The sequence below is a fragment of the Tamandua tetradactyla genome, chromosome 9, assembly GCF_023851605.1.
Source record: "Tamandua tetradactyla isolate mTamTet1 chromosome 9, mTamTet1.pri, whole genome shotgun sequence".
NCBI lineage: Eukaryota > Metazoa > Chordata > Mammalia > Pilosa > Myrmecophagidae > Tamandua > Tamandua tetradactyla.
This window is the reverse complement of record NC_135335.1, coordinates 26605836-26629733: the sequence shown is the minus strand read 5'-3', so window position 1 is coordinate 26629733 and position 23898 is coordinate 26605836. Positions and strand designations below refer to the sequence as shown.

Genomic DNA, 23898 nt, shown 5'->3' with positions numbered 1-23898 from the left:
AGAATTCCTTGGAAAAAAACAGCTCAGGCAGTGGCATGAAGGTGAGAAATCACATCCTATTCAGGCTACAGAAAAATTTCCTGAACTACTGGGGCTGGGAAAGGGGAAGTAGGGGTGAGTTCAGCTGGGGTGCAAGACACCCAGAAGGGAACCCCAGAACAGCTGGAAGCAGCCAGAACAGCAAAGTGATGCACAAAAGTCAGAAAAACACGGTTCCTCTCTGGGCAAGGCAGTGCCACCCTTACCTGCAGATGCAGGAGCACACACTGGATGGACCACCAGTCAACCAGTCCTCACAACTGCATCACCCCAGCCCTGGACCAGGGTCAAATGGGAAAGGGAAGGCACAGGGAGGGGGCAGGGATGGGACATAGGACAGGATGGGGCCAAGGCAGTGAGGGGCGAGGGGTGGGATGACAGGGCTTGTAGATAGGGGACATGGGATACAGAAAGGACACAGGGCAGGAAGGGGACGTCAAAGCTCACAATGAGACAGAGAGGGGAGCCACGTGGGGGACAATGAGACAGGACCCTCAGAGGCAGGATGCAGTGCTACCCATGCCTGCTACGTTTACCTGACTGCTGTGTGATCATGCTCAAGATAAGACCCAGCATCCAGGGTCTCATGTGCCCTGAGAGACGGAGCTCACACAAGCTTCCATACAAGTCCAGCTGCCTGTGTGTCCACCTGGAGCCCAGAGGCATGACCTTGCGCTGGCCCTGGGATGCCATGGCACATTCTGGGCCAGCTGGCTCCCTGGTTTCACAGTTACTTCCTTTAGCTGAGTCAGAGGGCTCCCCCCATAGACCATGCCAGAATGCCCACATGTGCCTCCTTCCAAGAGTCATGCAGACCTGAGTGTTCAACAGAGGTGGCTGAGCAGCCACAGCTGCAGGTCCAGCCCACATGCTTTTCAGTCTGTTGGGCCCATGTCGGCTTTTGCCACCCACCTCGTTCCTATCTCTGACCCTCCTGTGGTAGGAGCCCGCACACTGGGAAAAGACAGGATGCTGGTCATAGCCAAGGACCCTGGTCCTCCCCTGAAGTGCCCTCACCCTCCCTATCCTTCATCTGGGTCTTCCTGGACCCAACAGCATCTCCACACCCCTTTTCCCTGAAGCCACCACAAACCAGAGACAGTCCCCAAGGGGGAAGTGCAACCACCACTCCCCATGGCCCTCGTTCCAATGCCACTGTCCCTGCGTAGATGGCTGTAAGGTGTCAGCAGGCCACAACCCAACCTGGAAGGGAGCGTCTCAGGACTTCTCCCAGAATGCTAATTCTCAGCATGATGGAGGTGGAGTGGAAGCAGACTGAAATATCCAAAATGCCACACAGACCCACCTTTGGGTCCTACTCAACTGCATTCAAAACAAGCAAAGTATTTAAATCAAACAACTAACGTCTCCCCACCAGGTAATCCAAATTCTTCTCAGCAATCACACAGCATGAAAAAATCAAGAAATGCACAGAAGACAGTAGTTTGTTAGCAGAGAGGACACCAAAGTTCCCAAAGGCTGAACTGTCAGCAATGAAGAAAGCACAGTTTGTTGAGTCCTAGAACATCAGGGCAGGAGGGAAAAGGGAGGCCTGCATAGCTTGGAAACAAGTAATTGTCACATTTATTTTTAAATTCCAAAACCTTCAAAAGGAAGCATGAACTGATGTTTGTCAAGGGGAAGGTGGTCTGCAGGCTCAGAAAGAGCATCCTGGTGGGAGGAAGCAGCCCGAGAGTCAGCTCCAGGCAGGCATGAGCAGAGCCCGTGCAGAGACTCCAGGCCAGGTGGGCAAGAGGAGACATGAGGCCATCCCCACCTGACAAACGTTTCTGAACCAAACAAACAGGGCCTGGACAAACAGAGCTTGATTCTCATGGTAAAAGGACAGAGAACACAGTTTGAATGAGCTTTGTGAAAGACAAAGGAGCGAATGGCGAGACACAGGCAGGCACCATGGAACACGGGCCGGGAGATGCCCAATACAAGCCCCCATATGCAGCCACACCAGGGGTTCGGCAGCTATAGGACAGAAGAGGTACTCCATCCCTGATCAGGAAGCCTCCACCTCTTCTGAAAGTACAACCCCCTCATCACAGCAACTGGGGCACTGTGCTAATAAGCTTCTCAGGGGCAGTAGTGTCCACGTTGTGGGGCTGGGGTTCTTGTGGCCACTTTTCCCCAGGGACTTGGGCATCTGCGTAGAGACGGTATTTAGGTGGTGAGTCTAGGTGAGGCCCTGCAGGGCATGTGGCAGGAAGGAGTGAAGAAGGAGGGCCAGAAGGCTGCAAAGGAGGAGGGCCAGAAGGCCAGCTCCAGGAAGCCCAAGCCAGAAGATCTTTGCAACAAACACATAATAACAAGTGTTGGCAAGGATGCAAGGAAGAGCTGGCAAGGACATGGAGGAACTGGAAGCACTGCTGGTCAGGATGGAAACTGATACAGCAGCTGAGGATATGCTGTGCAGGTCCTTGGAGGTTAAGCATCGAGTTATCAAACGACCCAGCAATTCCACTTCTGGGCACACATCAAGAGAAATGAAAATGTACATCCATGCAAAAACTTCTCCACCAATGCTCACAGCAGCACTATTCATAACAGACAGAAAAGGAGACAACCCAAATGTCCACAAGCAATCCGTGCTGTCTCCCTGCGTACAACAGAGCACTGTGCATCAATGAATGGCGTGAAGCACTGAAGCCCACGTGCTCACACAGAAGGTCCCGAGGACCCCGAGCTCAGGAACACAAGCTGGACATGAGCCAGACATGGAGGGCCAAGGGCTGCATGGTTCCATTTATATGCAACATCCACTACAGGCAAATCCACAGAGCTGGAGCACAGGGCCATGGCTGTCAGGGCCTGTGAAGAGCAGGGATTACCAGTGATGACTAAGGGGTCTAGGGTTCCTTTAAAAATCTTTCAAAATCATGGTGCTCGCTGCACAACTCTGTGACTATGGACCTACATAATCCAAATGGGTGTCAAGTAGAGTATTTGAATTTTATCTCAAAAAGGTGCCACCTCTTTCATCAATGGTAACAAATGTACTGCACCAATATTACAGCTCAATACTGGGGCATAAGGAGTACGGGAGGATTTGGGGTTTTTTTTCTTATTATTTCTGTTCTGGAGTAATAAATATGTTCTAAAGATGATTAGGGGATGTGTGCTGGTTTGAAATGATGTATGTACTCTAGAAAAGCCATGTTTTAATCCTCATCCATTTTGTAAAGGCAGCCATTTCTTCTAATCCTATTCAGTATAGTATGTTTGAAACTGTCATCAGATTATCTCCCTAGATATGTGAGTTAATCAAGAGTGGTTGTTAAGCTAGATCAGGTAGAGGCATGTCTCCACCCATTTGGGTGGGTTTTGATTAGTTTCTGACATCCTGTAAAAGAAGAACCATTTTGGAGAAAGCTAGTGATTTCTGAGAGAGCAGAGAACAACACAGTCACAAGAAGCATAGAGTTTACCAGCCAGTGATCTTTGGAGATGAAGAAGGAAATCCCTTCACTTTGACTGTGTTCACCATGTGCCCTTCCACTTGAGAGAGAACCCCTGAACTTTATTGGCCTTCTTGAACCAAGGTATCTTTCTCTGGATGCCTCCGATTGATTGGACATTTCTATAGACTCGTTATAAATGGGACATTATCTTGGCCTTAGAACTGCAAACTAGCAACTTACTAAATTCCCCTTTTTAAAAACCATTCCATTTCTGGTATATTGCATCTGGCAGCTAGCAAACTAGAACAGGATGTATGTTCAACTACTGATGATATTGTGAGCTACTTACTGTATACTTCAGATGGTTTGTGTGTTTCATGAATATATATCAATAAAACTGCATTAAAAGAAAAAAAAGAAGTAGAGGGGCCGACAGCCTTAGAGGCTGTGAGAGCACAAAGGGGCAGGACCAAGAGCTGGCAGCAGGTCTGTGGGCAGGTAGGTCCTAGAGGACCCGCCATGACAATGGCAGAAGCTGGGGGAGAAGAAGGAAGACAGCAAGCACAGGGACAACCTCCCATGAGGTGCTGCTGGAGGAGAGATCTGGAAGATGTAATCATAGCTGGAGGGGCATAAGGGGGACAGAGGGTCTCCAGGGTGGCAGACACTGTAACTTGCCCAATGCTGTTAGGTATGATCCAGTAAGAAGGCATAGCTGTGACTTTCAGGGCAAGACGGCAGCTTAACAAGGGGCACATTTTAGTTCTTCCTCCCAAACAACTACTAAATAACCAGAAACAGTACAGAACAGCTAATGGGGCCACATCAGTGACCGGACACACAGCGTACCCCAGTCTGGACCAGCTGGACTGGCTGTGACCCCCCCCAGAACTGTGAGTTCCCCAAGAAGCAGCAGCCAGTGCCCCTCCCCTACAGGCTGCTTCCCAGAGTGGAAAGGAAAGAGAATTTACCAGCAGCAGGGGCTGAGCACAAACAAACACCAATTGTGGAATTAATGAACAAATTCTGACTACTAAAAATAGGCCCCCAGCTCAGCTGAACCTGGTCAAAGCAGAGGTTGCTCATTTTTGCCCCAGTGCCAAGCGGACAGGGCTGACAGAAATAGAAAAGAAGGAAACAGAGGTTTTTATGGCTGTGTTTCTACAGAGGCTTGACTGCCTTTGGGTACAGCAGCAGGGCTTCTCACGCTGCAACGGCCCCAGGCATAGGCAGAAACAAGCTTGTTTGAGGGCTTGTCTGGAGCCTATACCTTCCCCAGGGGAGGGGTGAAGCCCAACTCAGGTGGAATCCCTCCCTCAAGGAATTCAGACACCACAGCTTGGTAATTTGAACCCATTAAAACCATCCTACACTGTCTCCTCTGTCTCTACCATGCCCCCAGCAGGGAGAGTCTGCCAAAGTAAAAGGTACCACATCATCTTATGCTGGTGGGACCTGCAGGCAGACAAGCACCTCATACTGGGCAGGATAAGAAAAACAGAGCCCACAGAATTCACAGGAATGTCTTTCAACCTGCTGGGTCTCACCCTCAGGAAAAACTGATGCAGGTGACTCTCCTCCTTATAGGAGGCCAGTTTGGTCTGGGAAAATATGGCTGGGGTCTATAATAACTAAGTAGACCCTCCTAAGTGTGTGTGGGGAAGGCACCATACAAGCAGGGCAAGAAACAAGAAAACAAGAACCGAAAAATTCTCCTCTGTTAAACAAAACTTAAGCTAGAGGTCCAGATAAAGCTGAACTGAATGTCAAAGAACAGAAAGACAACAAATTCATCCAACAAGAAAACCCTAGGTAAAAGAAGTGAAAGCAATCTCCAGAATAAACTAATTAAGATAATTAAATGCCTAGACACCAGCAAAAAATAACAAATCACACTAGGAAAATTGAAGATATGGCCCAGTCAAAGGAACAAACCAACAATTCAAATGACATACAGGAGCTGAAACAATTAATTCAGAATATATGAAGAGACATGGAAAACCTCATCAAAAACCAAATCAATGAATTGAGGGAGGATATAAAGAAGGCAAGGAATGAAGAAAAAGAAGAAATCAAAAGTCCAAAAAAACAAATCACAGAACTTATGGGAATGAAAGACACAGAAGAGATGAGAAAAACAATGGAAACCTACAATGGTAGATTTTGAGAGTCAGAACACAGGATTAGTGAACTGGAGGATGGAACACCTGAAACCCAGCAAGAAAAAGAAAATATAGGGGAAAAAATGAAAAAATATGGGCAGGGACTCAGGAAATTGAAAGACAATATGAAGCATGCGAATATACATGTTGTGGGTGTCCCAGAAGGAGAAGAGAAGGGAAAAGGAGGAGAAAAACTAATGGATTAAATTATCACCAAAAATTTCAGCTCTTATGAAAGACTTAAAATTACAGATCCAAGAAGTGCAGCATACCCCAAAGAGAATAGATCCAAATAGATGTACTCCAAGACATTTACTATTCAGAATGTCAGAGGTCAAAGAGAAAGAGAATCTTGAAAGCAGCAAGAGAAAAGCAATCCATCACATACAAGGGGAGCCCAATAAGACCATGCATAGATCTCTCAGCAAAAACCATGGAGTCAAGAAGACAGTGGGATGATACATTTAAATTACTAAAAGAGAAAAACTGCCAACCAAGAATTCTATACCCAGCAAAACTGTTCTTCAAAAATGAGGGAGAAATTAAAACATTTTCAGAAAAAAAATCACTGAGAGAATTTGTGACCAAGAGACCTGCTCTGCAAGAAATACTAAAGGGAGCACTAGAGACAGATACAAAAAGACAGAAGACAGAGGTGTGGAGAACAGTGTAGAAAGGAAGATTATGAGTAAAGGTAAAAAGAAGGAAAATCAGATGTGACATATAAAATCCAGAAAGCAAAGCAGTAGAAGAAAGTACTACTCATGCAGTAATAACACCAAACATTAATTAAATGTTGATTAAACTCCCCAGTCAAAAGACATAGTCTGGCAGAATGGATTAAAAAACAGGACCCATCTATATGCTCTACTCAAAGGACGTGACGGCAAGGACACAAATGGACATTTTCACACCAATGTTTACAGCAGCATTATTTACAATTACCAAGAGATGGAAACAGTCAAAATGCCCATCAACAGATGAGTGGCTAAACAAACTGTGGCATATATATATACAATGGAATATTATGCAGCTGTAAGACAGAATAAAGTTATGAAGTATGTAACAACATGGATGGACCTTAAGGACATTATGCTGAGTGTGATTAGTCAAAAATAAAAGGACAAATACTGTATGGTCTCACAGATATGAAATGACATTAGTGAATAAACTTGGAATATTTTGTTGGTAACAGAGACCATCAGGAGATAGAAATAGGGTAAGATATTGGGTAACTGGAGCTGAAGGGATACAGATTCTGCAACAGGACTGAATATAAAACCTCAGAAATGAACAGCACAATACTACCTAACTGTAATGTAATTATGTTAAAATACCAATGAAGCTGCATGTGAGAATGATTGAGGGAGGAGGGCTGGGGGCATACATGAAATCACAAAGAAAGACAATAAAGATTGAGATGGTATAATCTAGGAATGCTTAGAGTGCATAATGATCGTGACTAAATGTACAAATTTAAAAAGTGTTTTTGCATGAGGAAGAACAAAAGAATGTCATTACTGCAGGGTGCTGAAAATAGATGGTAATTAATATTTTAAAATATCAACTTATGTATGAGACAAGCAAAAAATGTTCATTTGGTACAAAATTTATATTTTGACTAGTGCATCTCCTAATATAGCTTATGTAGATAGTTGGTTGAACACCATAAGTACATGAAACCTTGGGTAGGACATGAGATTTTGTTGGTTTGTCCAGGTGATGCCCAAATGAATCCCAGAGTGATTTGATCAGTGAGTGGGAAAGTATTTGCAAAGTCTCCTTCGGGGAATGGTGAGAATGGGGGGAAATTCAACCTCCCCAAGTTGAATTCTTGATATTCTCCCAAGCAGTGTGGACAACCAAAGCTATAGGCTGAGCCCCCAGTCTTGGGGTTTGTTCATATGAAACTTAACCCCACAAAGGATAGGTCAAGTCTACTTAAAATTAGGCCTAAGAGTCACCCCCAAGAGAATCTCTTTTGTTGCTCACATGTGGCCTCTCTCTCCAGCCAACACAAGCAAACTCACCACCCTTCCCCATCTATGTGGGACATGATTCCCAGGGATGTGGTTCTTTCTGGCAACATGGGACAGAAATCCCAGAATGAGCTGAGACTCAGCATCAAGGGATTTAGAAAACCTTCTCGACCAAAAGGGGGAAGAGTGAAATGAGACAAAGTGTCAATGGCTGAGAGATTCCAAACAGAGTCAAGAGGTTATCCTGGAGGTTATTCTCACACATTAAGTACATATCACCATGTTATTCAAGATGTAATGGAAAGGCTAGAGGGAACTGCCTGAAAATGTAGAGCTGTGTTCCAGTACCATGCTTCTTGATGATTGTATAATGATGTATCTTTCACAATGTGACTGTGTGATTGTGAAAACCTTGTGTCTGATGCTCCTTCTATCTACCTTGTCAACAGATGAGTAGAACATATTGAATAAAAATAAATAATAGGGGGAACAAAGGTTAAAATGAATTTAGTTTGAAATGTTAGTGATCAATGAGAGGGAGGGGTAAGGGGTATGGTATGTAAAATTTTTTTTCCTGTTTTCATTTTATTTTTCTGCTGTCTTTTCATTTCTTTTTCTGAATTGATGCAAATGTTCTAAGAAATTATCATGATGATGAATATGCAACTACGGTGATATTGTGAATTACTGATTATATATGTAGAATGGAATGAGCATATATTAACAGTGTTTGTGTTTCTTTCTTGTAATTTTTTTAATTAATAAAAAATTAAAACAAAATATCTAAGCCCTCTAGCCTCCTATGTTATGGAGAAGCTAGAAGGAAAAATATGAGAGGATTGTATGGTAGTCCATGACAAACTCTTAGTTCTACCATGTAATTACTTGTTGAAGAGTGCTTTGAAAACTATTGATTTTTTATTTCTTTGCTTTGTATATATGTCATACTTTGTATATATGTCATACTATAGTTACTATATAATAGTAACTATAGTTACTATTCATAACTATAAAGTTAAAAATAAAAAAAATTAATATCTCTTTTAGTCTCCAGTATCTTAGAGCAGCCAGAAGTAAAAACCTGAAATTGTGGAATTGAAACCCCCGTCAAACTCTGAACTATTTTCTACTACCAATTGTGATGTTGTGCTTTGAAATTTATTTCTCTTTTGTATATATGTTACTTTTCACAAAAGGAAGGAAAAAAGTCAATTGTGATGATAAAAAACTATTTAAGCCTTCTACATCCTATATTCTGGAGAAGCTAGAAGGAAAAATCTGAGAAGATCATATGGTGGCCCATGACAAATCTGGGATCTGTCCTGTAACCATTTGTTAAAGAGTGCTTTGAAAACCACTGCTTTTTTATTTCTTTGCTTTGTATACATGTTATACTATACAATAAAACAGTTTAAATAAATAAAGACTAATAGGGGGAATAAAGATTAAAATATATTGGGTAGATGGAAATACTAATGGTCGGTGACAGGGAAAGGTAGGGGGTGTGGTATGTGTGAGTTTTTCTTTTTTCTTCTTTTTCTGGAGCGATGCAAATGTTCTAAAAAATGATCATGGTGATAAATACACAACTATGTGATGGTATTGTGAGCCACTGATTATACACCATCTATAGAATGTATGTTAAGAATATTTGTGTTTGTAAGTTTGTAAGAATGTTTGTGTTTGCAAGTTGTTATCAATAAAAACATTTAAAAAAAAAAAGAAGGCATAGCTGGCCATGCTGGAGAGAGAGCAGTATCTGCCATGGATGCCCACGTCCACTTCCTCATCTGGGGCAGCCCCCACATGTCCCAGGACAGGTCCCAGTGGGGTCCCACAAGCTGAGTTCCAGAGTGGGGTCCCAAAAGTAGGTCCCCAGGTGGGGACCCATGAGCAGAGCCATGGCAGAGTCCCACAAACAGGTTTCCCAGGTGGGTTCCCAAAGGAGGATCCCTGAACAGGGTTCCCAAATAAGGTCTCAGAGCAGGGTCCTACCTAATAAGCAGGGTTCCGGAGCAGGTCCCTGAGACATTCCACTTTGCTCTCCACCTATTCCAGCACTGGTCAAGTAGAGTCATAATCACCTGCTGATTCAGAGACACTCAGCCCCTTCTCGCTCCTGCAGACCCTCTCTGCCAACTACTGCTTGCTAGGACCCATTTTAAGAACTTTTATGCAATCCCCAGGTCTCAACAGAAGGTACAGACTGCTCAGGAGTTGGCTCAGCAAAAAGGGAAACCAGTTCAAAACAATCCCTTAGCTATGGGTAATTAGTAAGACAAAGAACCTGCAGGCAGACACCCAGGAGTGAGCTCTGACGGGGAACGCGGGAACACTCACACCAAGCTCTGAAATCAGCCTCCAAAATTCACCTTTTCAATCCATTTTTAATAAAAATTTAAAGAACCGAAGGTCAGGAACCTTACTTGCCAAAAAAAAAAAAAAAAAAAAAAAAAAAAAAAAACCCAGCTATAGAAAGCGGACCAGTCAAGTGTGGACACCTTGCTGCAAGGAAATGGACAGGGCAAGCAAGTGTCTGATGTGCGGAGTTAAGAGTGGCCACCTGGCCTTCCATACAGCTTTTCCAAGGGAAGTTGGCAGGGATAGCAAAACCAGAACCTTCACAAATGCCGCCAGCCACATGCAGGCCTTGTGCCCATGGCAACATTCAGGCAGGCTCACCAATGGGGGCAGAGATCCTCACGTCTGAGCTGAGGACCTGCAAGGCTCCTGGAGACCAGAAACTACATTTACAGTAACACTACACGGGTGCATGGGTGGTTCAGTGGTAGAATGCTTGCCTTCCATGTGGGAGACCTGGGTTCGATTCCTGGACCGTGCACCTAAAAAAAAAAAAAAAAAAAAAGAACAGTACAGTAACACTACAAAGTCACCTGTCCTTCCCACTCTGTTTCTCTTCCGAGTGAATAGTAATTTCCCAGCGGGTATGTGACGTGTGATGACATTGTCATTCCAATGGCTAATGTACTGTGTGCTCATGTATTTTTGTGGCTTAAAATGCTCTCAGTTTTAACTTCTAACATGATCAGTATAATAACCTACCTAAGTAAAAACTCTTTAAGGTCCTCAATTATTTTTAAGAATTTAAAAAAGGTAAAAAAGCTTGAGAAGCACTGTAGGAATAAGATATTCCACATTTCAAAGGGTTACCCTACCCTACCCTACCCTCTGGGGAACACAAGGAAACAGAGAAAAGGGTGTCCCGCAGAGCAAGATGTCCTGTCTGGTCCTGGGATGTGACACAAGAAGCCATGGTAAACTTTACCTCTGAAGCGTTTTAACAGAGGCCCCTGCTGGATGGGGGTGGGGGGTGCCCAGGAAAGACCTGCAAAACGACAGAAGCAGAAATGTCATGACTTGTGCAGAAAAGGAAAACTGTCCTTCTAGCACCACTTGTTTCTTTCAAATCCAACACTCTTCTTCCCTGGCATCATACCTCTCTGGGAAAAAGGTCATGCAAGGATCCCATACTAGAGCTTGGGTTCCTAGATGATAAAACTGGGTCAGAAAGAGTTCCTTTGCAGGCCCTAAACATGTTCAGAGAACATGTTCATCAGCGCAGATGCACTCTGTGCAAAGGCAAAGAGGTTGACCAAACTGATCTCTGGAAAGCTATTAAAAACCAAAGAATTAAAATGTCATTTGCTCAAGAAGAATGAGGTGCTGTCACTGACAGGCATGTATCCCACAGGCACAACAAAGCTAAGCCTCAGCCCTGGACAGAGGGCCCAGGACACAACAGGGGATGGGATCACAGCAGGCTGGGGCCCAGCTGCCCAGGGGCACCTCCAGTGCCAACTTTGGCTAAGCTCCACACATTAAGAAAGGTCAGTTATGGTGGATACTTGACAACTAGGCCTTAAATCAAGAGATCTTGCAGAATTAACTGGTGTACTGCTGATGAAAACAAATGTTCCTTTTTTTTTTGAAAAAGATATAGAATGTTAATATAGAGAAAAAAATAAAAGTAATAATAGTAAAAACAAAACAAAACAAAACAAAAACCTATAGCTCAGATGCAGCTTCATTCAGTGTTTTAACATGATTACTTTACAATTAGGTGTTATTGTGCTGTCCATTTTTGAGTTTTTGTATCTAGTCCTGTTGCACAGTCTGTATCCCTTCAGCTCCAATTACCCATTATCTTACCCTGTTTCTAACTCCTGCTGGTCTCTGTTACCAATGACATATTCCAAGTTTATTCCCGAATGTCGGTTCACATCAGTGGGACCATACAGTATTTGTCTTTTAGTTTTTGGCTAGACTCACTCAGCATAATGTTCTCTAGGTCCATCCATGTTATTACATGCTTCATAAGTTTATCCTGTCTTAAAGCTGCATAATATTCCATCGTATGTATATACCACAGTTTGTTTAGCCACTCGTCTGTTGATGGACATTTTGGCTGTTTCCATCTCTTTGCAATTGTAAATAACGCTGCTATAAACATTGGTGTGCAAATGTCCGTTTGAGTTTTTGCCCTTAATTCCTTTGAGGAGATTCCCAGCAATGGTATTGCTGGGTCGTATGGCAATTCTATATTCAGCTTTTTGAGGAACCGCCAAACTGCCTTCCACAGTGGTTACACCATTTGACATTCCCACCAACAGTGGATAAGTGTGCCTCTTTCACCGCATCCTCTCCAGCACTTGTCATTTTCTGTTTTGTTGATAATGGCCATTCTGGTGGTTGTCAAATGTTCCTTTTAGATGTAAACATAATGCAAAATTCCATGACACTTTTGAGAAAAAGGAAAATCCAGACAAAATGTCGCTAGAGAAAAGTAAGTGAAGTTACCCATTTTAATGTCCACAGAGAAAAATGTGTGCATGCAGCTGAAACACAAGAAAAATGCCAGGACTCAGAGACAAAGATTGCTAGAAAGAATGCACAGCAAATTTCTTTTTTCTTTCAGAATAAAACGCCCCATCAGACTCAATTTTCCTGACATTTCGGAGGTTTTGAAGCCACAGCTAACGGATCTGAATCATCTGAGCAAACCCATGTTACAGTGTCATGTTACTAAAGAGCCTAGAATAGAATGCTACATATAACTTTTGTAGAAAATGATCAAACCTAAGACTAGATAAAGCAGCCCATGACCAAGTCAAAAGGAAAGCAGTTCATCTCTGGTGGGAAGCCTCACACCTGGGCAGCTGCAGGTTAAAAATGAGAAAATAACCAAGGCGGTGCATACCTGTGTCAATAACATCACACCTAATCTGCACATGAACTCAGCTTCAGGAAACCTTCACCACCACTTATTGCCTGCAAAGAAAAGCTCGGCAAGAAACAAGAACCTTCTCCAGAAACCTAAATCACTCTTGTATCAGTAGTGCATGGCATGGAGCTGGCAGTGTACCAACCTGTTTGTGGGGAAAGTAGGGAAGGGCACGAAAAGTGCATGCCTGCACAGGCTCACGATGTGCCAGTACCTCCTTTTCCTTAAACATGCAGGCCACTCAGAGTCGCATTCTGCCTGATTTGGGTTGGCTGTTTAGGTGCCAGTGGCAGGGTGGCACCAGGGCTGTGGCACTAAACTGGGTCAGCCCAGGCCTGCCCCTGGGGGACTCAAGTGCCCTGGGCCTCAGCTCCCAAGAGCCACGGCAGTAGCCCAGAGGGATCTGGGACTCAAGTCTGTGAGTGGGCCATGGAAGGTAAAGACCCTGGCTAGTCAGCATCCCTGCTGGGGCCCTGAAGAGTTTCCCAGCATCTCTTCTTGAATAAAGAAGGAATAGGAAGTCCACACGGGCTTGTAATAGCCAACCTTCTTTGGGAATTAAAGAGACACTAAATGACAAGGTAATGAGGGCGTCCTACCCCTGGGGCACTGCTCACTCTGGAAAGCTAGGCAGCCAGCTGGGCAACAGGGGCCAGGTAGCCAGGGGTCAGGAAGGTGTCAGCAGTTAGGGGTCAGGACTTGGGGTCAGGAGTGAAGGATTAGAGATCCTGGGCTGGGGTTTGGAACTTTGCAGCATTAAAGTTGGGATTCAAGACCCAGACTGACGCAAGACCCAGGGGCCAGGGGCTGTGGTCAAGGGTCAGAAAACAGGGGCAGTTGTTTAGGTCAGGATTTGGGGAGCCTGGGAAAGGATGCTCTGTGGGGCTGATTAAGTGAATAAATAAGCTGTGGGTCATTCCTACTGGTGTCCTGGCCCAGGGCTCAGAAGCTCAGAAATACCTCCATTGCCCGTGTCAACCAGCGCCCCGCTGACAGAGCTAGTCCTGCTGCTCGGTACATGCCCTCTCTAAAAACAAAGATCAGTTTTATTATGAAATATAACATGTATGAAAAATATATATATTTCAAAGTGCACTCCAACAAATAGTTATAGAACAGATTTCAGAGTTTGGTATGGGTTTCAGTTCCACCATTTCAAGTTTTTCCTTCTAGCTTCTCCAAAACACAGGAGACTAAAAGAAATACAAATATACTGATTCAGCAGTCATACTCATTTGTTAAGCCCTATCTTCTTTGCTATAACTCTTCCTTTTCCTTTGATCCTTCTCCCAATCTTTAGGGGTATTTGGGCTGAGACCTAACTTCTTCATGTTGGATAATATGGTATGGGGGAGGGAATCAGTTGATGTTCTTGGAGATACTGGGCCCCCTTTGTCTTTTGAATGCAGTCTCGTGTCTATGTGCCACCTTTCCCCCAAAATCACCTTCTAATAAGTTTCTAAAAGCCCTGAGTCCTTAGTTTCAGGAGAGACAGGGCCCACCAGCACATGGTTTCCAGCTCCCTCCTTCTCCCAGGAACACAGAGGGAGGCCCCAGTCCCAGCTGCTCCACTGCCTGGCCTTGCTGCAGCATCCACTCATCAGAGGGAGCCAGCGTGCTTCCATCCTGGCCACCCAGCTGCATACTCGCCTGGGGCCCAGGAGGGGATGTGACCCTCATCTTTGTCAGACAGCAGCATGCTGTAAACTTTCTTAAAAGCCAGGCCGTATCCCCTCGTTACTTACTTTAAGATGATAAACCAATATATTTATGGATTCAGAGCTATCAGACACTCGAGAGGTTCACAATTGGGATTCCTAGGGATGCCCACAGAATGGTCAAACATCACCCTTCAGCAGATAGCTTGCGTTTCACAGTTGCAAAGTCCATTCCAATCATTTAATAACCAAACGCCAATATCCCTGCTGGGTACAGAGCAGCCTTATTGTGTTATATATAAAAACACCGAGGTTAAGTGATCACTCAAGATAAGTTTTGGTGGACAGACTGCATGGCTAGACTCCTGGGTGGAAGGAAGCCCAGGCCCAGACCTCTTTCTAAGGGCTGGACTAGGTTGTTTTAGCCAGAAATATTTCTGCAACTACAAGTGAATGGGGAACCTATTTTATCTGAAACTCATCATGGAAAGGGAAGTCTGTACTCCTATCTCAGCTTTGGAATATCCATCATTGTGCAGGCACCTGCTATGGGGGAGCTGCTTCACACTTCTAACCCACAGCCCGGACCCCACACATGGAGGCCCCACCCACAGCGTCCCCCCCAGCCTGACCCTGTGTAGGAAGGCCCCACCCGCAATGACCCCTAGCCCATAACAAGGGAGGCCCTACCCACAGGGTCCCCCAGAGCCTGGGCCCCTCTCAGGGAGGCCCTGCCCACAGGGTCCACCACAGCACAGAGTAGTGCTGGGACGCCCCGCTCGCTACATCTCAGTCCACAAGTGGCTGGAGGCACCGTGGCCTCGATGAGCCTCTGCAGCAAGGCTTTGGCCTCTCAGGACCCATCTCCTGTTTGGGTCATGTGGCACTGTGATGCTGTCCCTGGTTCTCCCATGATGCCCCACCCCACCACTGGGCACAGAAGGTGATCATCATCCTGATGGGGGCCTGGGGTCCACTGAGCCTGGGGAGGAAGGGGCAGTGGACATGGCACTGGGGGGATGGCTCCCACCCTTTAGTGGCTGGTTTCTGGAACATGCCTTCCAGGAGGACTGGAGTGTGGGCGGGCAGTTGGGCAGGGTTGGCAGGCCCCACCTGAGCATGTCATCTTCTCTGCTGACCCCAGTGCTGCGCTGGAAGGGGTGACCATAAGAGGGCCTCCGGATCACCACAAGAGTGGGGAAGGATGGCCCCGTACCTCACGCCTGGAGATCAGTACTGCACCGCCACCCCCAAGCTCTCAGACCAGAAGGTGTTGCTGCCTGTTTTGCAGGGAAATGAGAGTGGGAGTAGGGTCTCAGGGGATCTGGGGACTCTGCACCTTGTTCGAGGCCACAGAGCCCCCTTTCTTAGGTTTCAGCTGGCAGGGCGTGGGACACACCCCATGTGGGTGCACCAGCTCATCTCCCCATGGTGTCCCCTCAAGCACCTCCAGACTAGGGCTCGCCACCTCCCACAATGCCCTTTGCCTGGGGACCCCACTCCTCTACCTGTGGGACAGGGCTGGCCCACCTCTCCCACAGCTGTGCACCAATTGGGACCTGTGGTGACCCGGGCACACCACCTGAGCTGGTGGTAAGGATGAGGGCTAGGCCTTCAGCTCCATGAGCTGTGGGGCTGAGTCTCCTCACGGCCTTCAGAAGGGCAGGAGAGGCTGCCTGTAGAGAGAGTGCCAGGGAGGAGGGAAAGACAGGCAAACCTGGGCAAAGAGAGAAAGCCGGGGCCTCTGTGAAAACAGAGGCAGAGGAGCAGGGCAGAGCAGAGACTGCTAATTTGCTGAGCCTCAGTCCCCCTGCCTGAAGGCATGGCCCAGTGCCTGGTATGGGGGAGGTGCCCATGAGGGCCGCCTCACCCTCACCAGCACCCCCAGGGCACAGATGACAGCATCTCTCAGGGGGGTCCTGCAGGAGGGGTCCCACAGGGGGGTCAACAGGAGGGGACCCTGGGCTTGCAGTGCAGATGAGGGGAGGGGAAAGGCCTGACCTGTGACTTTAGGTGTCTGCAATGGGGCACAAAGGAAGGGGCCACAATGGCTGTGGGAGGTCCAGAGATGAGGAAGGGCTCGCAGCCTGATGCAGGCTAGTCATAAGACCAGAAAGGCTTCAGAGGAAGGTAACTTCGTGTCCAAGATGAGTTGCCTTTGGGCTGACTGGCGGCAGTGCGGGTGATGATGAAGATGATGATGGGAATACTCTTTACTGAGAGCTCTTGATGGGCTCAGCTGTCAGACAGATAGACAGAAAGACAAGGCATCATAGGAGAAAAGCATTCTGAGCTCAGAACAGAGGCCAGGACAGGCTGCGGCCCTCGGACCTGCTCTGTGGCTGCTACCTGTACTCTCCAGCATGGTGCGGAGAGTGAGAGAGGTTGGACAGGGGACCTGCCTGGCAGCAGCAGCACCCAGGCTCCCGACCAGGCTTGAGGAGATGGTGCTTGGTGGAACCACCTTCTGCTCATCCATCAGAGAAATTTTCAAAGCAGAAAGTCAGAGATGATGTAAATAACTTCCATATTTCTCAAGTGAATATGCACATGGATCCCTGGCCTGCAAGAAGTATTTCAAATACTATAAATCTTGACTGGCACATTCAGTGAGTTTACAGGAGGCCGAGGCTGATGTTGACATCATTTCCACTATGCCCAATCCAATCTTAATTAATCTGCACCCCACTGAGTCACTTTAACTATGATCTTCCAGGAGAAGGCATTTGTGAAAAATCCATTCTCCCTTCTTATTTTGATCCTCTTTCATACTTTGCAAGTGGATATGTGGGTGGAAGGCTGTTTGTGCAGATGCAGAGGCAGGTGAGATACAGTGCTGGTACCCAATGCATTGGAAGGGGATTGTGAATTGGCTGATTAAGTGGACAATACACCTTGCCAAACTCAGCAAGAAATGCAAACTCTGTGCTGAAAAGAGCACAGGGAGGAGACTGACCACTACTTGGAGGTTTCCTCAGTGATTTTCAAACTGTCAGAGTTCATGTGGCAACTGGAGAGACCGTCCCTGACCTAGAACCTCGATAACCACCAGGTAGTGTCATGTGTCTCCATCCTGTGCAGGTATGACTCGGTGCCAGATGTGCAGAGAAGCAAAATTCCAGCTCTTCTTCCTGGGTATTTCCAGGACACACAATGAGGGGGTAGCCAGACTTATGCTAGGGTGAAAACCAGTCAGGGAATGCATGTTAGAGGAAAGCTAAGGCAGATGTCACGCCTGAATATATGTGGAGAGTCTAATTAAATACTAGGGAACCAAATGGATGACTAAAACAGGAGGACTGGTGCTCAATCCCGCAGGATTTGGAGGGAAATGAGAAAGTGCAACAGCTGCTGCAGCCCACCCACCTCAAAGGCAAACGTGTGACAGAGTGACAGTCCAAAGGCGGTAGAGTAGCAGGGTGGCAGGTGGCCTGTTGGGAAGGCCGACTTGAAAGACTCATGCAGTGTCCACGGCAGGAACGTGTGTCTGCTCAGGATCCAGTAATTTGGCGCCTTAGGGGTTTGCAACAGAAATGTCTTTACGTGGGAACCGCCGACAGGAGGTTAAATACCAGGAACAGGATTCAGCAGGAAGGCTGGTGGGGGATACTCCTCAATGAAGCAGGAATGAGTCCTCATGGAAGAATTGCAGGACACTTGCTTGACACGGAAAATATAAATATACTCAGCATGCAGCTTTTTCCGAATCCTTTTTTTCCCCTGCATTTATTTGAGCACTTGGTATGTCAAAGAATGCCATTGCTTCAATGTCGTATTCTCTGTAGGTGGCGCCGCATGTCTCCATGGGACCCAGCTGTGAGGGTGCTTTGCCTTTAGGTGGGTCAGTTTCACCCTCCTCGGAGGAGCTGCAGCTGGTCCTTGTGCACCTCCTGCCTCCTCCATTGTGGGTGGAATTGGGGGCTCAGCATGCAGCCCGTGCACCCCTGGGAGACAGGACTTGGCAGGTGGTGTTAGGATGTGGCCAGATGAGTGAGCATGGGCTACAGCCCTATGCTGAGGGCCCCCCAACCCCACTACCCAGCCCCTCAACCCTGGCTGGGGCACATGGACATGCCAGCAGATGTGGGAGGGGCAACCGCAAGGAGGCAGGACTTGGAGTGAGTGTAGCAAGTCCCCAGGACCTCAAGTCACATGGTCCCTCACCCAGGCCCAGGTGCAAGTCAGGGGGTGATGGCAGACAGAGGCAGGGCGGGTACAGCCTAGGTGCCGGCAGGCAGGGAACAGGGGTCCAGAAAGGAGCTGAGGGAGGGTGGGGGCTGCAGCAGGGCCAGGGTTGGGTGGACCCAGGAGAGGCCCTTGGCAGAAAGGCCTGGTGACCCAGGTCGCCCCGGGTAGCTGTGTCCTGAGAGGCAAGGGGGAAGCTTCCTGCAGACACTGGGGGTGCTGTCGCCTCTGGGTGAGGGGATGGCATCCCCGGGTCTGTGGCGGGGAATGCAGGGCAATCTTGAGGACAGCCCAGAAGGCTAGGGACAGCAGGAGCAATGTGTCAGCCGCTCCAGCCACCCTGGACTGCATGGATCTGAGAACCTGCTCAGGGCCGGGCTGCCAATGTCCTGCAGACCAGAGGGTCCCAAGCATGTGAGCTGCTGGTTTCCATCACACAACTTTCCCCCCAGTGACTTTACTCCCAGGGGGAAGAACAAAACGAGACAAAATAAAGTGTCAATGGCTGAGAAATTCGAAACAGAGTTGAGAGGTTATCCTGGAGGTTATTCTTATGCATCATATAGATGTCACCTTTTTAGTTAAGGTACAATGGAGAGGCTGGAGGGAACTGCCTGAAAATGTAGAGCTGTGTTCCAGTAGCCATGCTTCTCGAAGATGACTGTATAATGATATAGCTCTGGCAATGTGACTGTGTGATTGTGAAAACCTTGTGTCTGACACTTCTCTCATCTACCTTATCAACACATGAGTAAAACGTATGGGTAAAAAATAAATAAATAATAGGGGGAACAAATATTGTAACACACACACAAAATTCCAACACCATACTTTGAGGATTGGAAAAGCTAACTACCAAATTCATATGAAATACCACGAAGAGCTAAAAGCATCTTAAAAAAGAAGAATGGAGTGGGAGGATTAACACTTCCTGACTTTAAAACCTATTATAAAGCCACAGTGGTCAAAACAGCATGGTACTGGCACAAAGACAGAAGCATTAACCAATAGAATCAAATTGAGAGTGCAGAAATACACCACCAACTGTATTGGTCAACTGAAGTCTGACAAGGCCCCCAAATCATCTGAACTGGGACAAAATAGTCTTTTCAATAATACAGCATGGAAGAACTGGATGTCTATAGCCAAGAGAAAGAAAGAGGAACCCTCTCTTACACTCTCCACAAAAATTAACTCAAAGTGGATCAAACACCTAAACACAAGAACTAGCACCATAAAGCTTCTAGAAGAACATGTAGGGAAACATCTTCAAGACCTAGCATTAGGAGGTAGCTTCCTAAAGTTGATACCCAAAGCACAAATAGACAGATGGGAACTCCTCAAATTCAAATGTTTCTGCACCTCCAAAGACTTTGTCAGAAAGGTGAAGAGCCAGCTAAATCAGTGGGAGAAAATATTTGGGAAATCACATATCAGACAAAGGTTTGATTTCCATCGAGGACTGGTCATGGTGCCTCAGTAGGCAGAGTTCTCACCTGCCATGCCTGAGACCAAGGTTCGATGACCAGTGCCTGCCCAGGCAAAAAAATAAAAAAAGCATGGAAGAGATGCTCATTTTCATTGGCTATAATGGAAATGCAGATCAAGACTACAATGAGATACCAGCTCACACCTATTAACAAACAGGAAACTATAAATGTTGGAGAGGATGTGGAGAAAACAGGACACTTAGGCATTGCTGGTGGGAATGTATAATGGTGCAGCCAATATGGAAGACTGTTTGGTAGTTGCTTAGGAAACTAAATATCAAGTTGCCCTATGACCCAGAATAGCACTACTTGGTACATGCCCAAAAGAGCTGAAAGCAATGACACAAACAGACATTTGCACACCAATGTCCACAGCAGCATTATTCACAATCACAAAAAGTTGGAAACAAACCAAATGCCCATCAACAGATGAGTGGATCAACAAAATGTGGTATATATATATGATGGAATATCATGCAGCAGTAAGACAAAATGACGTCCTGAAGCACATGACAAGATGGATGAGTCTTGAGGATATAATGTGATGAGTGAAATTAGCCAGACAGAAAAAGACAGTTACTGTACAATTCTACTTTTATGACCAGCATAAAGGTATCATCAGAGGCTTATAATACAGAATATAGGGGACTTAGAGATACATAGAAGCTAGAGATGGGTAAACCATTAGCTAATGAGGTTGAACTCCAATGTAAGGGAATAGATAAGAGTGAAGGTGGTTCCCGAGTGGGTCTGTATATATGACCATATCAAAGATGAACAAGATTGAAAGGGGTTGTATAGGCTACGTGTCCCACTGATTAACACTAGAAATATGAATTAGTTTTCACAAGAATTACTTCAAAGATATGATTCTTGTACAAAGAGTGTTTGATCCATGGTACGGGGGAAAACTGCAATGGAATGCTATGCGCTATGCTTAAAAGGAAACCATCAGCACTACCACAGCACCAGCACAGGTAAATAATGGGGTGAGGGACAGGGGTTAAGAGGAAGTCTAGATGTCCTATTTCATGAGGGTGTGTTTATTGGTTTTCTTTCTCTTGGAAATGATGGAATTATCTAAAATTGAAAATGTTGATGGACTGTGAACTTGGGGCCCGATGCATGATGCCCGATCAATGCAGGTAGCTGAAGGATGCACTGACGGAGAAGTATGGGGTACATACTTAGGAATGCAGGTTGCTGCTACAAAAGGGAACAAAGTCAGGAGGCATGCAATGGCGTTAATGAACATGTGCGTTATTAGGTGAGACAAAGTAAGCCAGAAACAAACAAAAAAAACAATAGGTGTGGTCACTTTAGAAAATGCTTATAAGAAAACAGGGCCCAGACTGCAAGCTTTTAGAACAGACACATTAAGTCAGGAGTAGTGATTATCATCTCTGGATTGTGAGGTGCTGTTTTATACGTATAACCTCGCATTTAGCGATAAGAACAAAGCCCAACAGGTTGGGGTTAAAGTAATTCAGAATGTAGGGGTAAGGAAGACAGTGTCTATATTTTAGAACCACACATACTCTTTGAGATCAATAAAGAAAGGTTTATTTGGTCTGGAACTGAAATTTTCTGTAGTGCATAATCTAATTCAACCTATCTGTATAGCTCATTTGAACAACTGAAACACAGAGACCCCAGAATAAGAAAGAGGTCCTTTAATCATGTATCAATTACTGTAATACCCAGATACATCCTAGAGTATATTAAGCAGATAATCAAAAAGTATTAGCAAAGTCTGCTGAAGGATGGGAGAAAGCTTAGACTACCTATAGGCATGCCTAAGAGTTACTTCTTGTGGACCTCCACTGTTGCTCAGATGTGGCCTCAGTCTCTCTAAAGCCCAACTCTGCAAGTGAAATCATTGCCTTCCCCCTATGTGAGACATGATATCCAGGGGTGAAAGCATCCCTGGTCATGTAGGAGACCACTCCCAGGGATGAATCCAGACCTGGCACTGTGGGATCAAAAATTCCATCCTGTATAAAAACTCAGAAATGGATAGCACAATACTACCTAATTGTAATGCAATTATGTTAAAACATTGAATGAAGCTGCATGTGAGGTATAGGTTTTTTTTTCTCTCTATTATCGTTTTAATTCTTATTCTGTTGTCTTTTTATTTCTTTTTCTAAATCGATGCAAATGTACTAAGAAATTATGAATATGCAACTATGTGATGATATTAAGAATTACTGATTGTACATGTAGAATGGAATGATTTCTAAATGTTTTGTTAATTTTATTTAATTAATAAAAAAAAGTTAAAAAAAAAATTCCATCCTGACCAAAAGGGGGAAAACGTGTAACTAATCAAGTATCAGTGGCAGAGAGTATTCAAATAGACTTGAGAGGCTCCTCAGGAGGTTGCTCTCATACAAGCTTCAATTAGACATTGCTATCTGTCATAACCTGCCAAACCCAAATTTACACACTAACGTAGGGACGTGACCAGAACTAAGGCACTGGAAAAGGCCTTGATTACTTCAGCAGACACACTGTAAGAAAAGAGATTAAGCTGAAAGAGGTTGGGAGAGAGGAAGACATGCAGGGGCAGTGCCACCTCAAAGAGACTTGAAGGCACTGCCTGAATGCCAGCTCTGTGATGGCCAGCATGGCCCTGGAAGCAGAAATGAGAAGCAAAAGCAGCCTGCAGGCTCTGGAGCAGGTGGAGGGGTGCTCTCTCCTCAAATGCTTCACCCAGGGAGGCCACAGCTGTCGGTGCAGAAACTGCAGGAGAAACACCACCATCTCCTCTGGTCACAGAAGATGCAAAGAAGGAAAGGAGGAAAGGGCAGCTGGGAAAGGGAGCCTGAACCCTGAGCCCACTCGGGGCTCACCGTGCACATGGGGACCAGCAGAAGGAAGGACTGAGCATGCAGTCCAGACCGCTGCTGGCCACTCCCTTTTAAAAAGCAGGGAACATGGAACACCTGCAGAACGGTGCCCACACCAGTGTTGACACACCCCAAAGCGTCAGACAGCCAATATGATGACCTGCCATGGTTGTGCCCTGTCAGGGAAAGTGCACCAGCCTGCATGGACAATAGGGGAATTGCAACAGAGAAACTGGCACTAAAAACTGAAAAACAAAGGGAAATTCTAAAATTAAGAAAATACAAGACCTGCAAATAAACTGGCAGAGCTCATCAGCAGAACAGAAATGACAGAGAAAAGAGATGTTGAATTGGGGGCAGATCAACAGAAATCAGTGAAGCCATGAAAGAAAGAATAATGTCTAAAATATGTGAACAGAGCTACAGGGAGCTGTGGGGCAACATTGGAAGGTCCGACACAGGCAAAACTGGAGAACCACAGGAGACAAGGAAAAGGTTGTGAAAAAACAGTGAGCAAAAATGTCCCACATGGAAAAAAAAGTCACAAATTTGATGACAGACATAAATTTACAGATTGCAGAACCAAAGGGCATGCTAAACAAAACAAATTCAAAGAAAACCATACCCATGCAAATCATAATGAAATGGGGAAAAAATGAGAAATAAAGAGGAAAAATCTTGAAGCAGCGAGAGAGAAATAACTCCAATACATACAGGAGCACAATTCAAATCACCATGAACTGCTGGCAGAAAACAGAGGCCAGAAGACAGCAGGACAACATATTAAACTGGAGATGAAAGAAAGGACCAGCCCTGAATCCAATATCCAGTGAAGCCATCCTTCAGAAAGGCAGGCAGAAGAGTAGCACTCATACAAAAGG

At 45.7% G+C, this 23898-nt stretch overlaps 1 protein-coding gene across 6 annotated transcripts in view; it reads right to left on the bottom strand.

Moving 5' to 3' along the window:
• Nucleotides 1–23898, bottom strand: part of LOC143646854 (uncharacterized) — a 57508-nt gene that overhangs the window by 19664 nt on the left and 13946 nt on the right. For 2 of the 6 annotated variants that reach the window (XM_077116256.1, XM_077116255.1), the window contains exons 3-4: nt 10877–10936; nt 10273–10433 (exon numbers count right to left, since the gene is read on the bottom strand). The exons of 1 other annotated variant lie outside the window; for it this stretch is intronic. In XM_077116256.1, the coding sequence (XP_076972371.1) occupies nt 10291–10433; nt 10877–10936 (203 nt within the window). In that variant the 3' untranslated portion in view covers nt 10273–10290. The remainder of the gene's footprint in view (nt 1–10272; nt 10434–10876; nt 10937–23898) is intronic. 3 more of the 6 variants (XM_077116257.1, XM_077116258.1, XM_077116260.1) reach the window with 3 other exon arrangements.